Genomic DNA, 19,651 nt, shown 5'->3' with positions numbered 1-19,651 from the left:
ACCTCGCTAATCCCAAGAAATAGAGAACTTGCTTCTTTGTGGAGGGGATGGGGCAGCCTGCTAGGGCTTGGAGTTTGTCCACCAGGGGTCACAACTGTGTGCCCTCCCCCCTCCCCCCCCACTGAAGATCCTAGGTAGGTGACTTCACAACACCAAGGGGAAAACAGGTAAGTTATTGTTACAGGGTTAGCTATTCCCTGCTAAAATTCACAGGTTTGGGGGATATGCTGCCAGAGAGAGTGACCACTCCACAGTTTCTTCTTGTCTCTCTCCGCTGTATGGAGCTGGCTCCCAATAGACTCCCTGCAGGGTTGCTTCTCCGGGACTGGGGGAAGAGGACAATGGTACTCCTGCCTTTAATACTACCCCAGATCTGCTTGATTTTGCCCCCTCTGCTGTTGCATATATCCTCTTAATAATTAAAAGTAATGTCCTGCCTTCATGCTGAAATGCAGACTTTTTGAAATAAGGACCACCAACATGTTGTTGATTTACTATTTTCATTGTTTTTCCAGGAACTCTCTAATTTAGCAAGCCTACCACATTTAAAAGATTTGAGTCTGAATGATCCTCAGTATGACCCCAACCCTATTTGTCTTCTCTGTAATTATGCTACACATGTGCTGTATCATATGCCTCAGCTTCAAAGGCTGGACACATATAATGTGTGTCAAAAGCAAATCAAGGTCCTGGCAGAGGTAAGGATAAGATTTTCACCACATAGCTATGCCAGCAATATTATGACCTCTTTTCCTCTTTATTTATCAGTTTTTGGTAACACACCTTCACTGCCCAAGATCTGTCTTTCAGCCAACAAAATTGAAGTGCTTATGTTAAAACTAATACCGTGCAGTGTTGCCAACTTTTGTGATTTTTATCATGAGTCTCACAATATCTGGTGATTGATTATTAAAGAATCTCAGCGTTAATTAAAAAAAGTAAGTTTCTACTCCACATGCGGAGAAAAACTTGGAAACGTGAAACCTAAAGGCTCAAAACCTGAAAGCAAATAAAACTAGCTCAATCTTTATTATTACTTTTAAAATCTCCTGATTTTGGGAGGCCCAACTCATGATTTTTGAATGCTTGGGGTTTGCCTTATTGGCCACCTTTCTTTGTTGGTGAGAGGCAGTGTTGTTGTATTGAAAGAAGTCATTCCCTCCCTTTGAAAACTGATTGCAAGTCCTTTTAAAATATATTTTTCATTATTTAAAGGATCTATTACAGAATGCAAAGACTGCCTTTAGATAGGTATTCTGTAAACAGATTACGGTTCATAGAATAGCAATAACTACAAGCAAGTTAACTGAAAATCAAGCATAACTTTGTTTTAAAAATAAAAAAGCTTACTAGTATTCTCATATACAGTTTCCATGTATTCATATTTTATATTTTATTTTTTTAAACATTCTTAAACAACGATAATATTTTAACGAAGACAAATCATCCAATGTGCAATATATAGGCTTGGAAGGATTAGGTTTTTATTGGTAAATGTCAATTATACCATACACACACACACAGGTGAAAAATATTTCCATTGATAACGAAAAATTACAGATAGACAAAATTCGAAAAATGCTGCTTGAGGAACTTAGAGTTTGATTTTAAGGATATTTACTTTGTATATTTTGACATGATGTTGACCACTTGTGTTTTAATGGTTATAAAGCTTTAACTTTTTGAATCTCAGCATATATCATTAAATAACTATTGTCTGACCCCACTATTGTCTGCAACTGAGAAACTTTAAATTGATAAAAATAGAAAAAATAATTATTGTTGAAATCATAAAGTAAAAATTGAACTCTGCTAAGCCTAGCAGTATACAATACCTAGGGCTTCTGATTTTTCAGTTGTAACCAATAAACACTGATAAAATGTCCCTGATATTACAAAAATGAAATCAGTGTTTATCCAATAAACATTGGAAAAACACTAGAAATGGTTAATTGTATCTAAGGGCTTGTCTACAAGGAGCGGACGTGGACTACAGGGTGTGCATTTCTAAAATGCACAAACATGTTGTGCATTAATTGATCCATTTAGACCCTGTTGGTGCATGCTAAAGATTCCCTAATGTGCATTAATGTAGTGCTATTTGAAACAATACTACATGGATCACTTGATGATTACCTGTTCTGTTCATTCCCTCTGGGGCACCTGGCACCGGCCACTGTAAGAAGACAGGATACTGGGCTAGATGGACCCTTGGTCTGACCCAGTAGGGCCATTCTTATGTTCTTATCTAAGTGGACTGGGAACATCACAAAGAGATTGAAAACAAACCCCTCAAAATGAAATGAATGAAGCCCTTACAACACCATAAAAATCTAGTATACAATTCCAGAAGTGACAGTTTAAAATTTGAGCCAAACTTAAATATAAAATTTAATGTCACAAGGTTGCTGAATTATTAGAAAACAGCCTGTAGGAACAGTTATATTTTGCTGACATTATTCTGATGAATAACTTTTCCTGTTTTCCTGACACTTGAAGGCTACAGTGATGAAAAAGATAATGTACTATAACATGCGCGTAAAGAGTGTTCATAGGCAGCTCAATGAGGAGCTTGAAAAGCTGAAAGAAAGAAAATGCAAATTGCAAAAATTGCCAGAAGATCGAATAAAATTGTTCAAGTGCAACATAAAACATGTAAGTTTAAATAGTTGAAAATATCAAGAAAACAATGTATCCTTTGAAAGAAATTTTAATGTCTATCATGGGAGGAGATATGAGTTTGGATGAAGAAATTCTTTTATAGACTTATTTAGCTAAATCGTGCCTTCAGATGTACCCATTTGGGTTGGACAATGTAACTGAGTGCAGAATATAGCCCAAAGTTCTTAGGGGCTGATCAACTGATTGAAGTCAACGGAAAACTTACCTTAAAAAAAACCAAAAAAAACAAAAAACAACAACCCAGCGTTTATTCAGATGCCTAAGCTCTGTTTAAAATAAATTACTTGTGTCGCAAGTTGATGCCTCGTCTATCGTCATCACCCCCTGCAGACCCACCTCAATCCAAGTACTGCAGGGTCCTCTTCCTGGCTTGGCCCTACGGCCATGTCACTGTTAGTGTTTTTCCCCCTTCCAGAAGGAGAGGGGGGATATTTCAGTTCTAGAGTCTAGCCACTTCCCTGCTCCCAACTCAAGATGAAATCACTGTACAATTTAAGCCTGAAATGCTTGGTAAATTAATATTAGAAATGAAGGGTAAAATATTTTCATTTCTAGAGGATTTATGGACCCTTTATTTTTCTACCATTTTCTGCACTACAGGTGCACTACAGAGGGCCAGCACAAAGCCTGTGAAGTAATTACCTCTTACTCAAACCCTGTTGAGGCCTCAGTTTTACTTAAGTGACACATTTGCCATCCTGCAATACAGGTGTGAATTTCACTTAGGGTTGCCAACTTTCTACTCTCACAAAATTGAACACCCTTTCCCCGCCCCTCCTCTCTGGCCCCGCCCTTCTCCGAGGCCCTGCCCCCACTCACTCCATTCCCCCCCTTCCTCTGTCGCTCGCTCTCCCCCACCCTCACTCACTCGCTCATTTTCACTGGGCTCGCTCAGGGAGTTGGGATGTGGGAAGGAGTGAGGGTTCGGCTGGGGGTGTGAGCTTGGGGGTGCGGACTCTGGGGTGGAGCCAGCAATGAGGAGTTCAGGGTGCAGGAAGGGGCTTTGGGCTGAGGCAGTGGGGAGGGAAGTGGAAGGGGGTGAGGGCTCTGGTTGGTGGTGCAGGCTCTGGTGTGGGGGCAGGAATGAGGGATTTGGGCTGCAGGAGGAGTTCTGGGCTGCGGGGTGGAGCCAGGGTGTTCAAAGTATGGGAGGGGGCTACTGGCTGATGCAGGGGGTTGGGGAGTGGGAGGGGGTATGGGCTCTGGGCTGGGTGTGCAGGTTCCAGTGTGGAGCCAGAAATGAGGGTTTTGGGGTGCAGGAGGGGGGTCCACGCTGAGGCAGGGGGTTGGGAAGTGGGGGGGTGAGGCTCCAGCTGGGGGTGTGGTCTCCAGTGTGGGGCCGGGGATGAGGGATTTTGGGTACAGGAGGAGGCTCTGGGCTGGGACAGAGGGTTGCGGTGTGGGAGTGAGGCTCTGGCTGGGGGTGTGGGCTCTGGGGTGGGGCTGGGGCTGAGAGGTTTTGGGTGCAGGAGGGTGCTCCGGGCTGGGGCCAAGGGGTTCGGAGGGTAGGAGGGGGATCGGGGCAGGGGGTTGGGGTGCGGGAGGGGGTGTGGTCTTTGGGAGGGAATTTGGGTTTGTGGGGGGGAACAGGGTGGCAGAAGGGGGTTGGGGCATGAGAGAGGGTGAAGGGTGCAGGTACCAGGCAGTGCTTACCTCAGGCAGCTCCCAGAAGCAGCGGCATGTACCCCTTCCGGCTCCTACACAGAGGTGCGGCCAGGCAGCTCTGCATGCTGCCCCATCCACAGCTGCTGCCCCTGCAGCTCCCATTGGCTGCGGTTCCTGGCCAATGGGAGCTGAGGAGCCAGCACTTGGGGTGGGAGCAGCACGTGGAGCCCCCGGCTGCCCCTATGCCTAGGAGATGGAGGGGGGACATGCCGCTACTTCTGGGAGTTGCACAGAGGCACGGCAGGCAGGGAGGCTGCCTTAGCCCTGCTGTGTCACCGACCGGTGCTGACCGGAGCCGACAGGGTCCCTTTTCGACCAGGCGTTCTGGTCGAAAACCAGACACCTTGCAATTCTACTTAAGATGAATTTACCTAAATCTCAGTTACGGTGCTGCTCAAAAGAAATCCTAAATTGCAATAGCAAGGGAGTTGTATGTCAGCATTGTAGTGCTAAGGGTTCAATCCTGGATGGGGGTAGTGAGAGGGATGAGAGCCTGGCCTCCTTGAAATGAACAAGGCCAAGATTTCACCCTGGGTGCATTAGAAAAGTCAATGAGTCTGTTCAGGTCAGAGCTGAGCTATTTGTCATCTTGGTCGGTAAGGGAGCAGTGTAACCCTGGCTTCACTTCTGCTGAAGTACTGGCTTTTTTCCCCTAAGGTGATGGCTACTGAGCACCTCATTACTATGCTGTAGAGCTGAGGTTGGCCCCTTTGCTCCAGAGTAAACCTGTCCTCATTTCTTCAACCCATTCTTCAATGTCGGTGCTGAGCACCCATGACAAAGAGCTTGTGGATGCAGATGCTAGCTCAAAGTTCAGAGCATGGTTTATCTTTTAATATAACATGCAGTTGTTGTCTGTACCCCTGCTGAGCATATCCCTTCTGCACCTTCCTCTATGTACTGCAGTTTCAAGCCCTAAGTGGGGAAACTTATACAGTGCCTGCCCTCACCATGCCTAACTTTAGGTTGTGCTGGTAGTCTCTCATATTCATGAGTATCAAATTCATATAAAAACCTCATAGCCATGAAAATATAAGGGGATAAAGGTCCATGACAGCTGAAGATATCCAGGAAGCAAAAGGAGAAAGACTACTGTGTTTAAATTTGAATTTCTATCAGGAAATCATTATTTCATATTCTTGATCATAATATAAGCTACTACAAGCCATAGAAATGTATTTAGTTCTAAAAGAGTGGAAGTTTCCACTTTGCAGGATATATCATAACTGAAGCCGTGTTCAGTACATGTTTTTATTTGTTCCACGTTTGTCAAGTTTTTAAGTAACTTGTTACAAATTGCAGAATTATTTAACTAAATAAACAAGATGATTCTATTGTCAGGAAAAAATCAAGAAAATTACTGTTTTATTAAATTAGTTTTCTGGTAAATATTTTCATGGTCACTTTATAGTATATAGTTAGAAGACATCTTCTGTGGAAAAAGAAATTCTACCAAAACTTCACCTATTGCCTTTGAATCCGATGCATTCTTTTTAACAGCTGGAACATGAACTGACAGAGCTGCAGACATCAGGCAAAATACAGAATAACAAATCTATTAAGAGTAAAAGGCTGGAAATTGAAAAATCAATTGAAGATGGTGAGAACACAGATGAAGCCAGTGAGGAGTCAAGTCTTGAGAGGAAGTTCCTTCTGAAATTAGATGCACTGAGGGAAAGGATAACATTCTGGAACAGAAAATTAGATGAGTATGTTTAGTGAATTGTATAAAAGCTGCAATTTGAAATATGTATACATTCCAATTCATTGCAATGGGGCTTGGTAATTTAAGGGACTGATAATAGGATTTGTAGCCTGTGTTACATTTATTTCAGCTGAGGTCCAAACTGATAGTATTCCAAAAGTCATTAATTTTGTTAATATAGTTTGGGAGAAAGAGTTCTGTCCAGAGGACTGGAAGAAAGATGTATTTTATAAAATATCAAAGAAAGGCAACTTAAGGGTGTGTGATAACTGGCAAGGAAAAAACTACTTTAGAACACAGAAAAGTTGAACAGAATTAACCTGGGCATAGATGAAGTACTGAAATAATAAGCAAGCAGGCTTTAGATTAAAAAAAAAAAAGTGTAGATCACATCTTTATCTTGAGATGATTGATTGAGAAAGGGCTTGCCTACAGACAATTAGTCTTGAACTTCATAGATTTCACCAAAACTTTCACCTGCATTCATGGAGTCACTATTGAAGATCTTGCAACGATATGGGCTTCCTAGAAAGGTAATGTCACTGGTCGAGATGCCATGTGAAAGTTCAAACTACTGCATAAGGACAGAAAATGGAGAGACTGATTAGGTTGATATTACTGGCATGCAACAGAGTTTCATCATCTTTTCGGCATTGTGATGGATTAGGTGATGCAAAAAGCAACATCAAAGGAAGATATAGGACTTAAGTGGAGTAAAAGAAAAATTCAAGCTCTTGACTTTACATGTGATACTGAATTTTGGCAAATGCTAGAAGCCCACAGCAGGAAATTTAATGCATTCAGCCTTCTTGGCTTGCTGAAAATACTTGGTGTTCACTTGTGCGATAAAGTAACCAATGCTGCTGATATACAAAGAACTGGCCAACAGACTGCAGAGACTGTGATTCAAGAAAGAAGGCTGAAGTGGTTTGGGCATATACGGATGTCAAAAAAGGGTGTTTCTAGACCAACCCTTGACTGGACACTACTTGGCAGAAGATGAAAAAGAGGATGACAACAGGTGACATAAAAAAAACCATTGAGAGAGATGCTGCTGTCATGGAAACAGACTACAATGGAGCAAGAAATGTGTCACTGGACACATTGCCTCATGTGCCACAAGTCCCAAGAACATCTCATAGAAATAAAGTGAATAATAAGTCATTAAAATGGCTGTTAACTACCCTATGTGAACTGAGAGTTGCTGGATTCAATCTACTTCCTAGTAGACAGGTGTCCTTATTTAAAAAAATTATTAGCAGTCTCAAAGATAGGACAAGGATTGAACAAAAATGTCTAGAACCAAAATTTCTTAGCCATGTAGGACTAGTGAATGGAAAAGTTTACAGGTCTTGAAAACATGTATTGATCCAGCAAAATGCCCTGGCAAGTCCAGAGGTATTTGTCAAATTTTAAAAATTCATGCCAGTCTGATTACCATAGGAATTCCAGCATAACTTTAGCAACTGCTTTTTCTTGACGTTCTTTAGTTAGAGATGAGTGCTTTATGGGTGAAATTCATTCCTGAGCACGAGATCTATGCACGGCTCAACCCCTCAAAATAGGCCTTAAGTGAGATTGAAGTGGTGCTATAGGGCTTATGCGAGGCCTTTGCACAGGGATGAATTTCATCCCTTAAGATTTGGAAGCTGATATTCCAAGATTTGAGATGCTAATAAAGCATTGAATTTTTAGTTCTAGGGATTCTTCAGATAGTTGGTACTAAAATCATATTAGATTTCAAGTGGGAAAATAAAAAATGAGAGTTAACTGGTTTTTGAAATCTGATACCTCGTGACTATTTAGAAAGGAATGTTTGTTACCAAAAGAGAATTTGGATTGCTAGCTTAACAATAGTAGAAAGCTTTTTATTATATTCTATGGTGTTCTACAAGACAGTGGTCCTTAGATCTATCATTGATCCTTCAGTTTAGCCAGCGCTTGCTTTATGTGCTTTGGTGTCTTGGGCTCTTACCCCATCCCAGGGTACAATGAAAAGTGGGTTGACAAAAAATTCTGTGGTGCATCAGACCTAAAAGAGAACCAGATCATGCCAGGTTTTTTAACTGGTGAGCAGGAGGTGGTTTCCAGAGGGAGAGTCCTGGATGCCTGTCAATGAGAAGGGGGGAGAAGCATGCACACTTCTACTGTGTCAGTTAAGTAATGAAACAACTGAAGGAGTTGGGAGTGGGGAGGGGTTGAATATATTGCAACCTGAAATGTCCTGAGTAGCCACCTATATCAAGCCTGGGCTTAAGTCACCCCTGGAGCTACCAATGCTCGTTTTGCGGCAGCACTTCAGACTAGCATCATTTTCAGTACTTCAGAGAAACTAAACCTCTCTTTTACTCCTACAGATGATCCCTCAAGTGAATGTTGGGGGTGGAGTGAGGGAAGCTTTCCTGAAGATGCCTATGCTGTAGCTGTCTTGTTGATCACTGCAGGTCCTCACCCAAAGCCAGCACCATTCACAAACATCCAATTCACTTATAATTTTTAAGAAAAATAAGTGGAAAGAAAACTAAAGAATGTGGCTCCAAGTTCTTATATGTAGAACAGAATAAGTCCATAAAAAGCCATCTCAATCCCTATTATTTTTTTCTGAATTTGCTATAAAAAAAGCAAGATGAATTTTGTGTCTGTCCTTAGCATTTATTATATTCCCACCAAAATTTACCATGTTGTTTCTGTTGCAGAATTGAGAAAATTTACCAGATGGAAGTTAAAAAAAAGAAGAAAAGCAATAGCTTAGTAGTGCAGTTCTTGGTGACTGAATTGGAAACAGTGGGCAACACTCGCTTTGAAGAAGGCTCACCAAGTGATTCTTGGTAAAGTTATTTTAGACATTACATTTTAAACCCTGTTTCTGCGGTCCAATGCCACCCACAATTCTTGATACTTGGGCTGATCTCCTCTCTCTGCAGCTCATAGAGGCAGATCAGAGTTTTGAAATGACATGGTTTGGCCATACCCACTCTGCTCCTGCTTGCTTCCAGTTTCTCTGCCTCTGTGGCTGCCTGTGGAAGGCGGCAGCTTTCATAGCTCCCTCCTTCACATCTGAACAAGCTAGTAGACAATGCTTCAAAATCTAACAGTCCCTTCTGATGCCGCACCATGCCTTTGAGAAAGAGAGTACAGACTGGCCTTCGCACAAAGGCATTCCTTTCGGACCTCATCCTTACAGAAATACCAGCAAAGAGACAGCAGGCTCTCCAGATGAAAGCTGTGGAACCATGGCTTGGAAGAAAGCCCCAGGAGAATCCTGCTGCTCCCAAAGCCTCTTTATGACAAAGACCACCTAGGTCTCCCCCCAGAATGGAAGCTTGGAGTCAGGATTTCCCAGTTCCTGGAGGAATGTGTTGCTTCGCTCATGGACTAGTGAGTGAGGGATATTCCCTTGAGTTACGGGCTCCACCCCATCCGTTTTTCATCCAGTCCCCCATCTCAAATGACCCCGTAAAGCACAGTCTAAGCTAGAACTAGATTTCTCGCCTCCTGGGTATGGGAGTGATATAGAGCATTCCCTCACAAGAAAGATTCTCAGAGTTCTGCTCCATCTTCTCTATCATTTAGAACAGCGGTTCTCAAACCGTGGGTCGGGACCCTGTTTTCATGGGGTTGCCAGAACTGGCATTAGACTTGCTGGGGATGAAGCGGAAGCCTGAGCCCCACCACCCAGGGCTGAAGCCGAAGCCTAAGGGCTTCCACCCTGAGTGGTGGAGCTCAGGTTACAGGCCCCCCTGCCTGGGGGAGAAGACCTTGGGCTTTGTCTTTGGTCCACCCAACTGGGGTCATATAATAATTTTTATTGTCAGAAGAGGGTCAAGGTGCAATGAAGTTTGAGAACCCCTGCTTTAGGAGCATACAGGGGGAATCCGAGCCATTCTAGATCTCAGAAGGCTCAACAAATGGATGAAGAAAATGAAGTTCTGGCTGAAGACCCTGACTTCTATAGTGTCATCCCTGTCCCAGAGGGATTTTCTGTCTTCTGTGGATCTCAGAGATGCATACCTACATATCCTGATCAGAACATGCCATTGCAGGTTCCTAATTGCCTACAGCAGAAAGCATTATCAATATCAGGCACTCCTACTATGCTTACCCTCAATCCCCAGGTCTTTACAAAGATTTGGTGATAATCATAGCCAGACTCAGAACATGGGAGAGCTATCTATACCCCTTCCTGGAAGACATTTTTATCAGAGCTCCATCCCCTGTAATGGCACAAACAACTATGTTTCTGACTTTGACTCTCCTGCAGATGCATGGTTTTATTATTAACATCTAGAAAAACACCTTGATTTCATCCACCCAAACACTTACTTAGGAGCAGACATAGACACCTTGATAGCAAGGATATATCCATCTCTCGAGAGGTTCCAGAAGGTTCAAGACCTCCTTGCATTGTTTTGGAACTGCAAGAGGCCCACGATCACAGTGAGCCTTCAACTACTAGGCCTCCTAGTATTGTGCATAGGGATCGCCCCATGGACACAATCACTCATCGTGTGCCTTCAAGGGCTTCATCTTAATGGTATGGGACCACATCCCTGAGTACATGAAAGATCAAATGAGGATCCTGGCACAGGTGATCAACTTCTTAAAGTGGTGATCAGCTCAGGGCATTCCTTATGCCTTCCAGATCCCCTGATCCCCATAACTGACTTCAATCTAGAGAGCTGGGAAACATATCTAGGGTCCCAAACAGCTCAAGGCTTCTGGAACTTGGAGGAGAGGACCCACAGCATAAACCTCCTAGAACTAAGAGCAGTCAAGCTGGTGCTATGAAGGTTTCTGTCCAGCCTAGAGAGGAACCGCTTGCTGATTTAGTCAGACAACACAACCACAGTCACATATGTGAACAACTGAGAGGGAATAAGAACCCCAGTACTATGTGCTGAAGTTACGCATTTTTAACATCTTGGGAATAACTCCTCTGGAAGCAAGCAGGAGCTGAGGGGCCTGGCCAGTTCACATGGCTTCTAAACTTTGATCTGCCTCCATGAGCTGCAGAGAGAGGAGAGTAGCTGAGATGTCAAGGATGTGGGAGATTCTGCTAGCAGAAGGGAAATTATTGATAAATTTTCTGTTCTTACCATTCAGAGTTAGTGAATTTTAACAAGCCTCCCCTGCCCCCCCCCAAAAGAAACAAAAAAAACCCCCAGTTAATACATTGTGACCTGAAATTCTCTGAAGGAACTGTTTTCTTCAGAAACATGTGTAGGGCTAAATCTGGCCTTGGCCTAAGTAGGCATGACTCTCATTGACATTCACTGGGAGTACTACGTGCTTATGATATGGATAAACTTAGTCCTGGTGGTTAAATTCATGACCCCGGCTTTGTACGGGAGAACTACATAGGAGCTTAGAGAGAAATGGAATCAGTATCTAACCCATGGGCAGAGCATGGAGTGGGCACACAGCCCTTCTATAAATGCTATTCACGGATTGAGCAAGAGTAGTGAGCTATCTGGACTCATACAGAAGTTTGACCTTTGGATCTGCCCATTTCCATATCTCTCTACCCTGCCCTATATGAAACTAACACAGAGCCCATCAGTGCTGCATGCAGGGAATGCATAGTCACCCTGCTCACCTTTAGGGAAAGGTGCAAGAAACTCTAATATAGACTTATAGAATAATGGGCTTGTGGAAGAATTTACTTCCTAACCCTCAAGTTATTTATTGCCTTATATCCTGAAGTATACAATTTTATCATCTATTTATTGTGGTATATAAGGTATAATAAACCATCAGTAGAGCTCAAAGCACTTTACAAAGGAGGTAAATATAATTATTCAGCATTTTACCGATGGGGAAACCAAGCCACAGAGAGAGGTAGTGATTGTCCAAGGTCATCCAGCAGACCAGTGGCAAAGCTGGGAATAGACCCCATACTGTTCTGTCCACTGGGCCACACCACCCTCTCATAAAAATACAAAAATACTCTCTCGCTCTGGTACCAGTGATATTCTTTAAAATGCAGGGAGCGCTCAAAATGAAAGAAGACGTTTGTTCTATAAAACATTCTTCAAAAGAAATTCAGTAATTAAAAAAAAATAAATTAGTCCTTTATTTAATAAAATGTTCCAGTAGCTATAATCATGACTATCAAAAAGTACACAAATATTTTGGAAAAAAATAGATCTTTTATTGTGGGGGTTGGGGTCTTCTTAGTATATCTAAAACTGAAATGTGACCGTTTTTGTAATTTGTTCAATAGTTATTTTAATTAACATTCACTCCATTGATGCCTGATGTAAAGGCATAAAATGTCTAAGGATTCCATTAACTTTTAGGTTTCAGAGTAACAGCCGTGTTAGTCTGTATTCGTAAAAAGAAAAGGAGTACTTGTGGCACCTTAGAGACTAACCAGTTTATTTGAGCATGAGCTTTCGTGAGCTACAGCTCACTTCATCGGATGCATAGCATATCGTGGAAACTGCAGAAGTTTCCACGATATGCTATGCATCCGATGAAGTGAGCTGTAGCTCACGAAAGCTCATGCTCAAATAAACTGGTTAGTCTCTAAGGTGCCACAAGTACTCCTTTTCTATTAACTTTTAGGTAAGTTCTTTGGACCAAATGCAACGCTAGATGTTTGGGGCCTCATTGAAGTCAGTTGAAGTTTTGCCATTCATTTCAATGGGAGCTGTGTTGGGTCCATAGTAATACTTAGGCACAGTAGAAGATAAATATTCCATTATTTGTATAGTATATTCTATCAAGACTTTGATTCCTCTGTAGACTAATTATTTGCTATTTTTTTTTATATTTTTTCACATCCAGGAAATTCTTTATAAAATAAGATGATAGATAAAAAAGGAATATGGAAATCTGAAATGACTAATAGCTATTTTAACTACTGTGGCAGCAGTGACAGCGAGCTCCTGGATAGCTTTACTACTTGTTGTAAAGAAGCATTAAAGGTTGTTTACATGATCTCAGTATAAATAACCTTGACACTTTGTTGAGGGGAGACTCAAATTTAGGTTGGCATTATTTCAAGGACAGTTTTCTGCTTGAGTATTCCAAGCTTGTCCACCTCAGCTGTGCCTTTCTCTTATGTTCAGATATGTCTGCTAAAGTGCTGCCGGGTGCGATGTGCTCAGAGGTTCTCTCTGTACTTTCCTTATAAACAGCGTTCTTTGTTAGTATTGTCATTTTATTTAATTAATTTTATTTTAAAGCTGCTTTTTCAAGCCAAGGATTTTTAATATTGACAAGGAGAAATGCTAAATGAATCCAATGTTTGAATCAGGGTCTTAGCACAGGTTTCAGAGTAGCAGCCGTGTTAGTCTGTATTCGCAAAAAGAAAAGGAGTACTTGTGGCACCTTAGAGACTAACCAATTTATTTGAGCATAAGCTTTTGTGAGCTACAGTTCACTTCATTGGATGCATTCAATGGAAAATACAGTGGGGAGATTTATATACATAGAGAACATGAAACAATGAGTGTTACCATACATACTGTAACCAGAGTGATCACTTAAGGTGAGCTGTCCTTCAGAGAAAGAGCAGTGTTTTTATTCATTGCAAGTCGATCTGCATTTGTTGTTTGTCTTTTTCTAGAAAATTGTCCTCTGATTATTGAAAAGAGTATTTGGTTTTCAGTTTGGTTTTCTCTGCTTTTGGGAAACCGCTACATTTCCATAATAGACTTATTTTAAGAACTGTATTTTAGCTGTCTGTCGAAGCTGTTGATATGGCCCCATTACTGTAGTATCTGAGCACTTCAGTCTTTAATGTATTTATCTTCACAACACCCCAGTGAGGCATGGACGTGCAATTATTCCATTTTATTGGTGGAGAACTGAGCCTCAGTGGTTGCCTTGGAAGGCTGTAGGAGAGTAGGGAAGTGGTCCCAGATCTCCTGGGTCCTAGGCTAGTGCCCTTACTGCTGGATTGTCGTTCCTCTTTTAATGTTTTGGTGTAGTAATATAGGTCCACGTTCACCATGCTCACTTTATGCAAGTCATCCCATTGACTCCACTAGAATTACTCACTTGCATGAGGCAAACAGGATGTGGCAGTGTTCCAGACAAGAAGCCTAAAGCTGTGGCCATAAGCATGTGGGGAGGACTTTATGGAATCTGCGATGCAACGTGGAATCCTAGAGGCAGGAGAGAAACGTGGTGGATCACAAACTCATTAACATTAGTATTTGCTGCCAAATATAATCTGTAATGTTCAAAATGAGGTAACACAAGGTCATCCATCTCTAGTTGAAAAGAGATATTTTCTAAAAGTATAAAAGAAAAAGAAACTACCCCAAAATGTCATTTATTTTTCTTTCCCTTCATTTGAAAACTGAAGAAAAACCAGGTTCTGGTTGCAAAAAAAAAAAGTTTAAAAAAATGAAGAAAATGTTATTAATTCATTGATCTCCATGGTTCATTCCTGGACACAGGTTTAATTCCTGCTATGATTTAATTCTATCACGATTTTGTGCCTGGGACTTCAAAGCATATAGTATCACAGGACTGAAAATAAATCGCATCATTCGAGTGCACAACCGTATCCTGAGGATGATATTTGAAGAGAAGTTTCAAATGTTTTTGGATAAAGAAGTTTTAAGTGAAACAGAGTGAGTAGATTATTTTTAAGGACAATTTAGTGAAGCAGTTACATGTGAAGCAATATGAACTTAGTGATTTTAAGTGATAGATATATTTTACAAAGCAACACATAAACCAGCGTAAGGCTGTGAATTCAGTTTAAATGTAGATGTGAATGGCCAGATTTTTTTTTTTAAAAGGAAAGGCAGAGATATAGTGCAAAAAGAGGAAAAAAATACATGCATGTATGCATCTGTATTGAACACACATCTCAGTAGTGTACATGCAGATACCTGGTTGCATATTCACCCAGTGGATTTGTATTCTCCAGTGCTGGTGTGTCCAAATTTCTTGTATGTGGATTTCAGCCTTTACTTTAGAAAGGTTTGGCTATTATAGAAACTAAAGATTGGTTTATACGGAAGTTCCCTGCAGGGTGGATAATATAACTGACAAATGAGTTCACTGCGGGTTCTGTGTGTGGTGTGATAGCAGGATCAGATACTGAAGCTTTAAAAATTTAACAGTGATTCTTCCTCTAGTGATTGTCCATATGCATTCCACTTCTGGCGCACATGCATGCAAGTTAGGATTATTTTAGCCAACAAGTATCCATTGGGCCAGTGCCTGCAGCCTGGATGACTTTGTGCTCACCCATACTTCAGTTTGTTCTTGCAACCCATGGCTGGAAGATGGAACTCCTGCAGTGCCCTCTTCTCTGTACAGAGTGTGACTTTACTGATGTGTTGTGTGTGTGTGTGTGTGTAAATGAGTTAGATAGTGACCTTGTATAATGTGTTTTTGTCTTTTTTTTTTTTTTTTTTTTATGTCTTACTATATACATATGAAAGAGCAAAAACCTTTTATTAGTGTTAGGGAGCTTCCTGGTATTGAGGTTTAGCCATTGGGACTGAAATGAAGTTCATGGAGTTCAAAACTTGCCTCCTGTGATATGACTATTCCACTTAATGATGGGTGTTTTAAGTGCCTTTTTTGTTTTGGAGAGGAGAATATGCCTGATAGATGCTCATTCTGTGGCTCCTTCGCCAAGAGAATTCAGAAACTGAGAGAGGTCCGTCTTAAATTTTTCTCCTGGAGTGCTCAACAAGATCCTCAGAGTCGGAGAAAAAGGGCCTACCGGGCCTCAGCAGGCTTCCCCCATCACTGTGCTTATGAGCTGTGGCTCAGCTCCAAGTTCCCAGGCTCCCTCTTCAGAGAAACTTCTGTTTGCTGAGACTGGTAGAGTCGCTAAGTCCTCTTCCATCCAGTGATCTGAAAGGGATAGGAAGGAACATGGTTCCCAGATTGAGTACCGGTGTAGCTCACCCTCCTGGGACTTAGAAAAAGGAGGCATAGATCTCCTCAGACTCTTGTCAGCTCAGCCCCCAATGGTATTACCTGACTTACCCAATGCGATCTCTCAGAATGAAAGTCAGATCACACCCTGGATCCAGCATTGTTGCTTCTAACAGCATGGAAGCTGGCTGGTTAACTACCATCAACAGGAGCTGAACAGCTGACGTCCAGAATACACTGGTGCACAGCAGAAAGGATTCCACTAGACTGACTTATGTAGGAAATGGGAGATGCACTATTTGGGCAGCAGAATGCCACCTTTCTCCTTTAGAAGACTCAATTCCTGCTGTTCTGGACTATCTGCTGTCCCTAAGCATTCAGAACCATACATCAGCTTCATAAGAATACATGTAGTATCTATATCAGGTCACCATCTTCCTGTCCAGAGTCACACCATATTTTCCCACCCTGCAGTTGATAAGTTCCTCATGCCCTTTATTCATGTGCTTCCTCCAGTTTGAGTGCTCCCTCTTTCCTGTGACCTTTATATAGTCTTAGCGGGGTTAATGGGACCTCCTTTTCAGCCCCTAGAATCTTTCTCTCTATATCATCCATCTTTTAAAATGTGTTTTTTTTAGTTGCTATGACATCAGTGTGATGGTTAAGAGAGATTCAGGCCCTCATAGCTGGTGCATCTTACACGCTGTTACATAAAGACACAGTGATCCTTAGGTCTCACCCACAGTTTTTACTGAAGATTATTTCAGATGGTCATCTGAATCACATGAATCACCAACCAGTTTTCTTTCCCAAGCCTCACCCCAACGAAGGGAAGCAACGTTGCACGCCCTTGATGTGGTTAATGCTCTTTCATATTGCCTTGACACAACAAAACCCTTCAGGAGTTCCCCAAGACTTTTTGTAGCAGTTGCTGATAGGGTAAAAGGTCAGGCAATGCATACCCAGAGACTGTCTACATGGATGTCTAATTGTATTAGATCATGCTATGAGTTAGCTAGATTAGATCCACCCAGGCAGGTTAGAGCCCACTCCACCAGGACTCAGGCACTTTTATGTTTATTGTATGAAAAGCATATCAGTTTCAGAAATTTGCAGGGCAGCTATCTAGGGATCAGTCTTTGATTTCACCCACCGCTATTCCTTAGTTGAGGCCTCAGGATGCCCATTCTGGCAAAGCTGTCCTACAGTCATGATCCTGATTGTGAGGTCACTGATTGCCAGTCACCAGAAGTGGAGTCCACGTGGACTATCACTCAAAGAGGAAAGAACGGTTATTTCTCTTATGGACACTGTGGTTTTTTGAGATGTTTTGTTCACATGGATTCCATTATCCACTCTCCTTCCCAGCTACTACAGTAATGTTGCCAAGGACCTCCAGCAAAGAGAAGGAAGTAAGAACTTGATATTTGAAATGCCAAAAAAAAAAAAAAGATTTTTTTTGAGGGGGCACCGGAAATGGAGACCACCCTTATGCGTTAAAGGACGAAAACACTTGTTTTATCATGCATTTTATCTTTAATGTTCACCAGATATTGCACACTGAATATCAGTGTTATTTGTAGTTCTTAAAATAAGTGGAAGTCACCTTAATTGCAATCCAGCTAATTCTTAGTGAACATTGTAAAATGAACATGCTCCACTTAAGCTGCATATTATTTTTGCAACAGAAGCACTGAAATATTTTCCTGCTTCTTATTTTTGTTAAGAAACTACAGGAAGATGCTGGAATGTCTCTTTTATGTATTTGACCCAGACTTGCCAGTTAAGAAAAAGCAACTGCTACAAGTGCTTGAGGATGGGTTCCAGGCAATGGAAGAGCACAAGGTGAGATAAAATCTGCATAGAAGAATGTTTATTACTTAGCCCTGGTCTACATTGTGTGTGTGTGTGGGGGGGGGGGATCAATCTAAGTTATGCAGCTTCAGCTACGTGAATAACACAGCTGAAGTTCACGTAATTAGATTGACTTATAGTGGTGTCTCCACCGCAGTGAATCAACTGCTGCCGCTCCCCCATCGACTCTGCTTGCGCCTCTCATGGCGCTGGAGTACAGGAGTCGACCAGAGAGTGCTCAGGGGTCGATTTGATGCGTCTAGTCTAGACGCAATAAATGGATCCATACTGGATTGATTGCTGCCTGCCAATTCGGCGGGTCACGAAGGCTTACCCTTAGTAGTTGGTAACCCAGCTCGGAAAGGCCTAACTGGTGCTGCTGTACCTTCCCCTCTTCTTTCGTCTCTTCTTAGCCCTTTGTCCCACTCATCTTTCCCCTCGTTTTCTGCGTTTATTCTTGTCCTTCCTCCTTGTTGTCTCCACTTTCTTCTTTGCTTTTTCCCTTCCTGGCACAGGAATGATCGGTGCTTTGCTGCTACTTTTCAACTTTTCAACGCCTTCCCTGTTTCTTCTTCTTCTCTCCCCTCTCCCTCCCTTTCGATTGCACAGCTTCTGTCCTCATTCATCACGAATACTCAGTTGGGAGGCAGTCCAGCATTGTTGGTGGAAGCTTCAGGACTAAGTCTCGCCCTTCAGCTCAGGCTCCCAAATTTTCTGCCTCCAGTAGTGTAACAAGTTAGTTTAGTTTCTCCAAACCAGATTGTTTTATAATTTAATTTTTATTTGTTTTTGTGCAGCAGAGACTTATCTGTCTTCCTCTTCCTTCCCCCCCTTCCCCCCCCAGATTAGGTATTTGGTAGCATGGAGACTTCAAAGCCTCAGCTATAGCTATTCAGACCAAAGGTGTTTCACATACTTAGTAAGAAAAGCCTGCTTGGTGGTAAAAAGTCATCATCTCTGGGTATAATTCTTGCTTGGAGTGAGATGTCTCACATTCTATCTTAGTCTAACCCTTGATGTGATTTGTGACGAGCAGTGGCTTCTAACTTGATGGCTACAAGGATGTTACACCCACGAATAGCCATCAGTCTTTCTAAACAGATCTTGTGCATCCAAACTTACAGATGAGAAGCTGTTCTTCATAGCCAGGAAGAGCTTTTGAATCCAATGCAGAAAATTGCTCACTTGTGGTTTTTAAAAAAAAAAAAAAAAAAAAAAGAGCCTGGCTCTGGCCACACTTTTACCCTCATGGAAAAGATTTCCAAAGACCCAAAACTTCATTGCACTAGTCATTTCCTGATAGAGGTTAACCGTAGCAATTTTCTCCAATGAACAGGATTGCTGGTGGCATGCATTGGCTTCATTCCCTAAGTTGTTTCTCAATATGCACCTGAAGAAATTCATTCTGGGGATGGGGAACCACACACCTGCTACAATGCAAAATTTGGTGTCCTTCTCTGATCACATCCAAATATCCCCTTGTGGGCAGGTCAGTACAAACAACATGCTGAAAGCCAACCCAATTTGCACTCTAGACCCTTCCATACTCACTAAAGAAGTAAGCCATTCAGGTTGAGGAGCGTACTTGGAAGACAAATTTCCAAAATCTCAGCGCACCCATCCTTTTAGTTCACTGTGACAGCTCTGTCAGTAGTGTGTCTGAACAACCTACTTACCCAAAACCCACAAACATGGCCACGTGGGATCAGATCAGTGGTCCATCAAATCCAGTATGACAGTGGTCAGTACCATCTACTTCAGAAGAAGGTGCTAGAAACCACATTGCAGGCAATTTTGTCTCTCATGGGGGAAGTCTTCCCTGTTAGAGGTTGGTTTATGATTGAGGCATGAGTGTTTATGTCCTTTCTAAAATCAGGGAGTAACGAGGTC

At 42.0% G+C, this 19,651-nt stretch overlaps 1 protein-coding gene across 6 annotated transcripts in view; it reads left to right on the top strand.

Moving 5' to 3' along the window:
* The window catches only part of LRRC9 (leucine rich repeat containing 9), an 86,169-nt gene that overhangs the window by 15,270 nt on the left and 51,248 nt on the right, over positions 1 to 19,651 (top strand). For 5 of the 6 annotated variants that reach the window (XM_043548930.1, XM_043548927.1, XM_037901163.2 and 2 more), the window contains 6 exons: positions 516 to 698; positions 2,500 to 2,655; positions 5,848 to 6,056; positions 8,749 to 8,880; positions 14,464 to 14,640; positions 17,635 to 17,752. In XM_043548930.1, coding sequence (XP_043404865.1) covers positions 516 to 698; positions 2,500 to 2,655; positions 5,848 to 6,056; positions 8,749 to 8,880; positions 14,464 to 14,640; positions 17,635 to 17,752 — 975 coding nt within the window. The remainder of the gene's footprint in view (positions 1 to 515; positions 699 to 2,499; positions 2,656 to 5,847; positions 6,057 to 8,748; positions 8,881 to 14,463; positions 14,641 to 17,634; positions 17,753 to 19,651) is intronic. The other variant, XM_043548931.1, reaches the window with a different exon arrangement.

The sequence above is a fragment of the Chelonia mydas genome, chromosome 6 (assembly GCF_015237465.2).
Source record: "Chelonia mydas isolate rCheMyd1 chromosome 6, rCheMyd1.pri.v2, whole genome shotgun sequence".
Classification (NCBI taxonomy): Eukaryota; Metazoa; Chordata; order Testudines; family Cheloniidae; genus Chelonia; species Chelonia mydas.
Note: the sequence above shows the minus strand (reverse complement) of the source record. Positions and strands in the feature narration are given on the sequence as shown.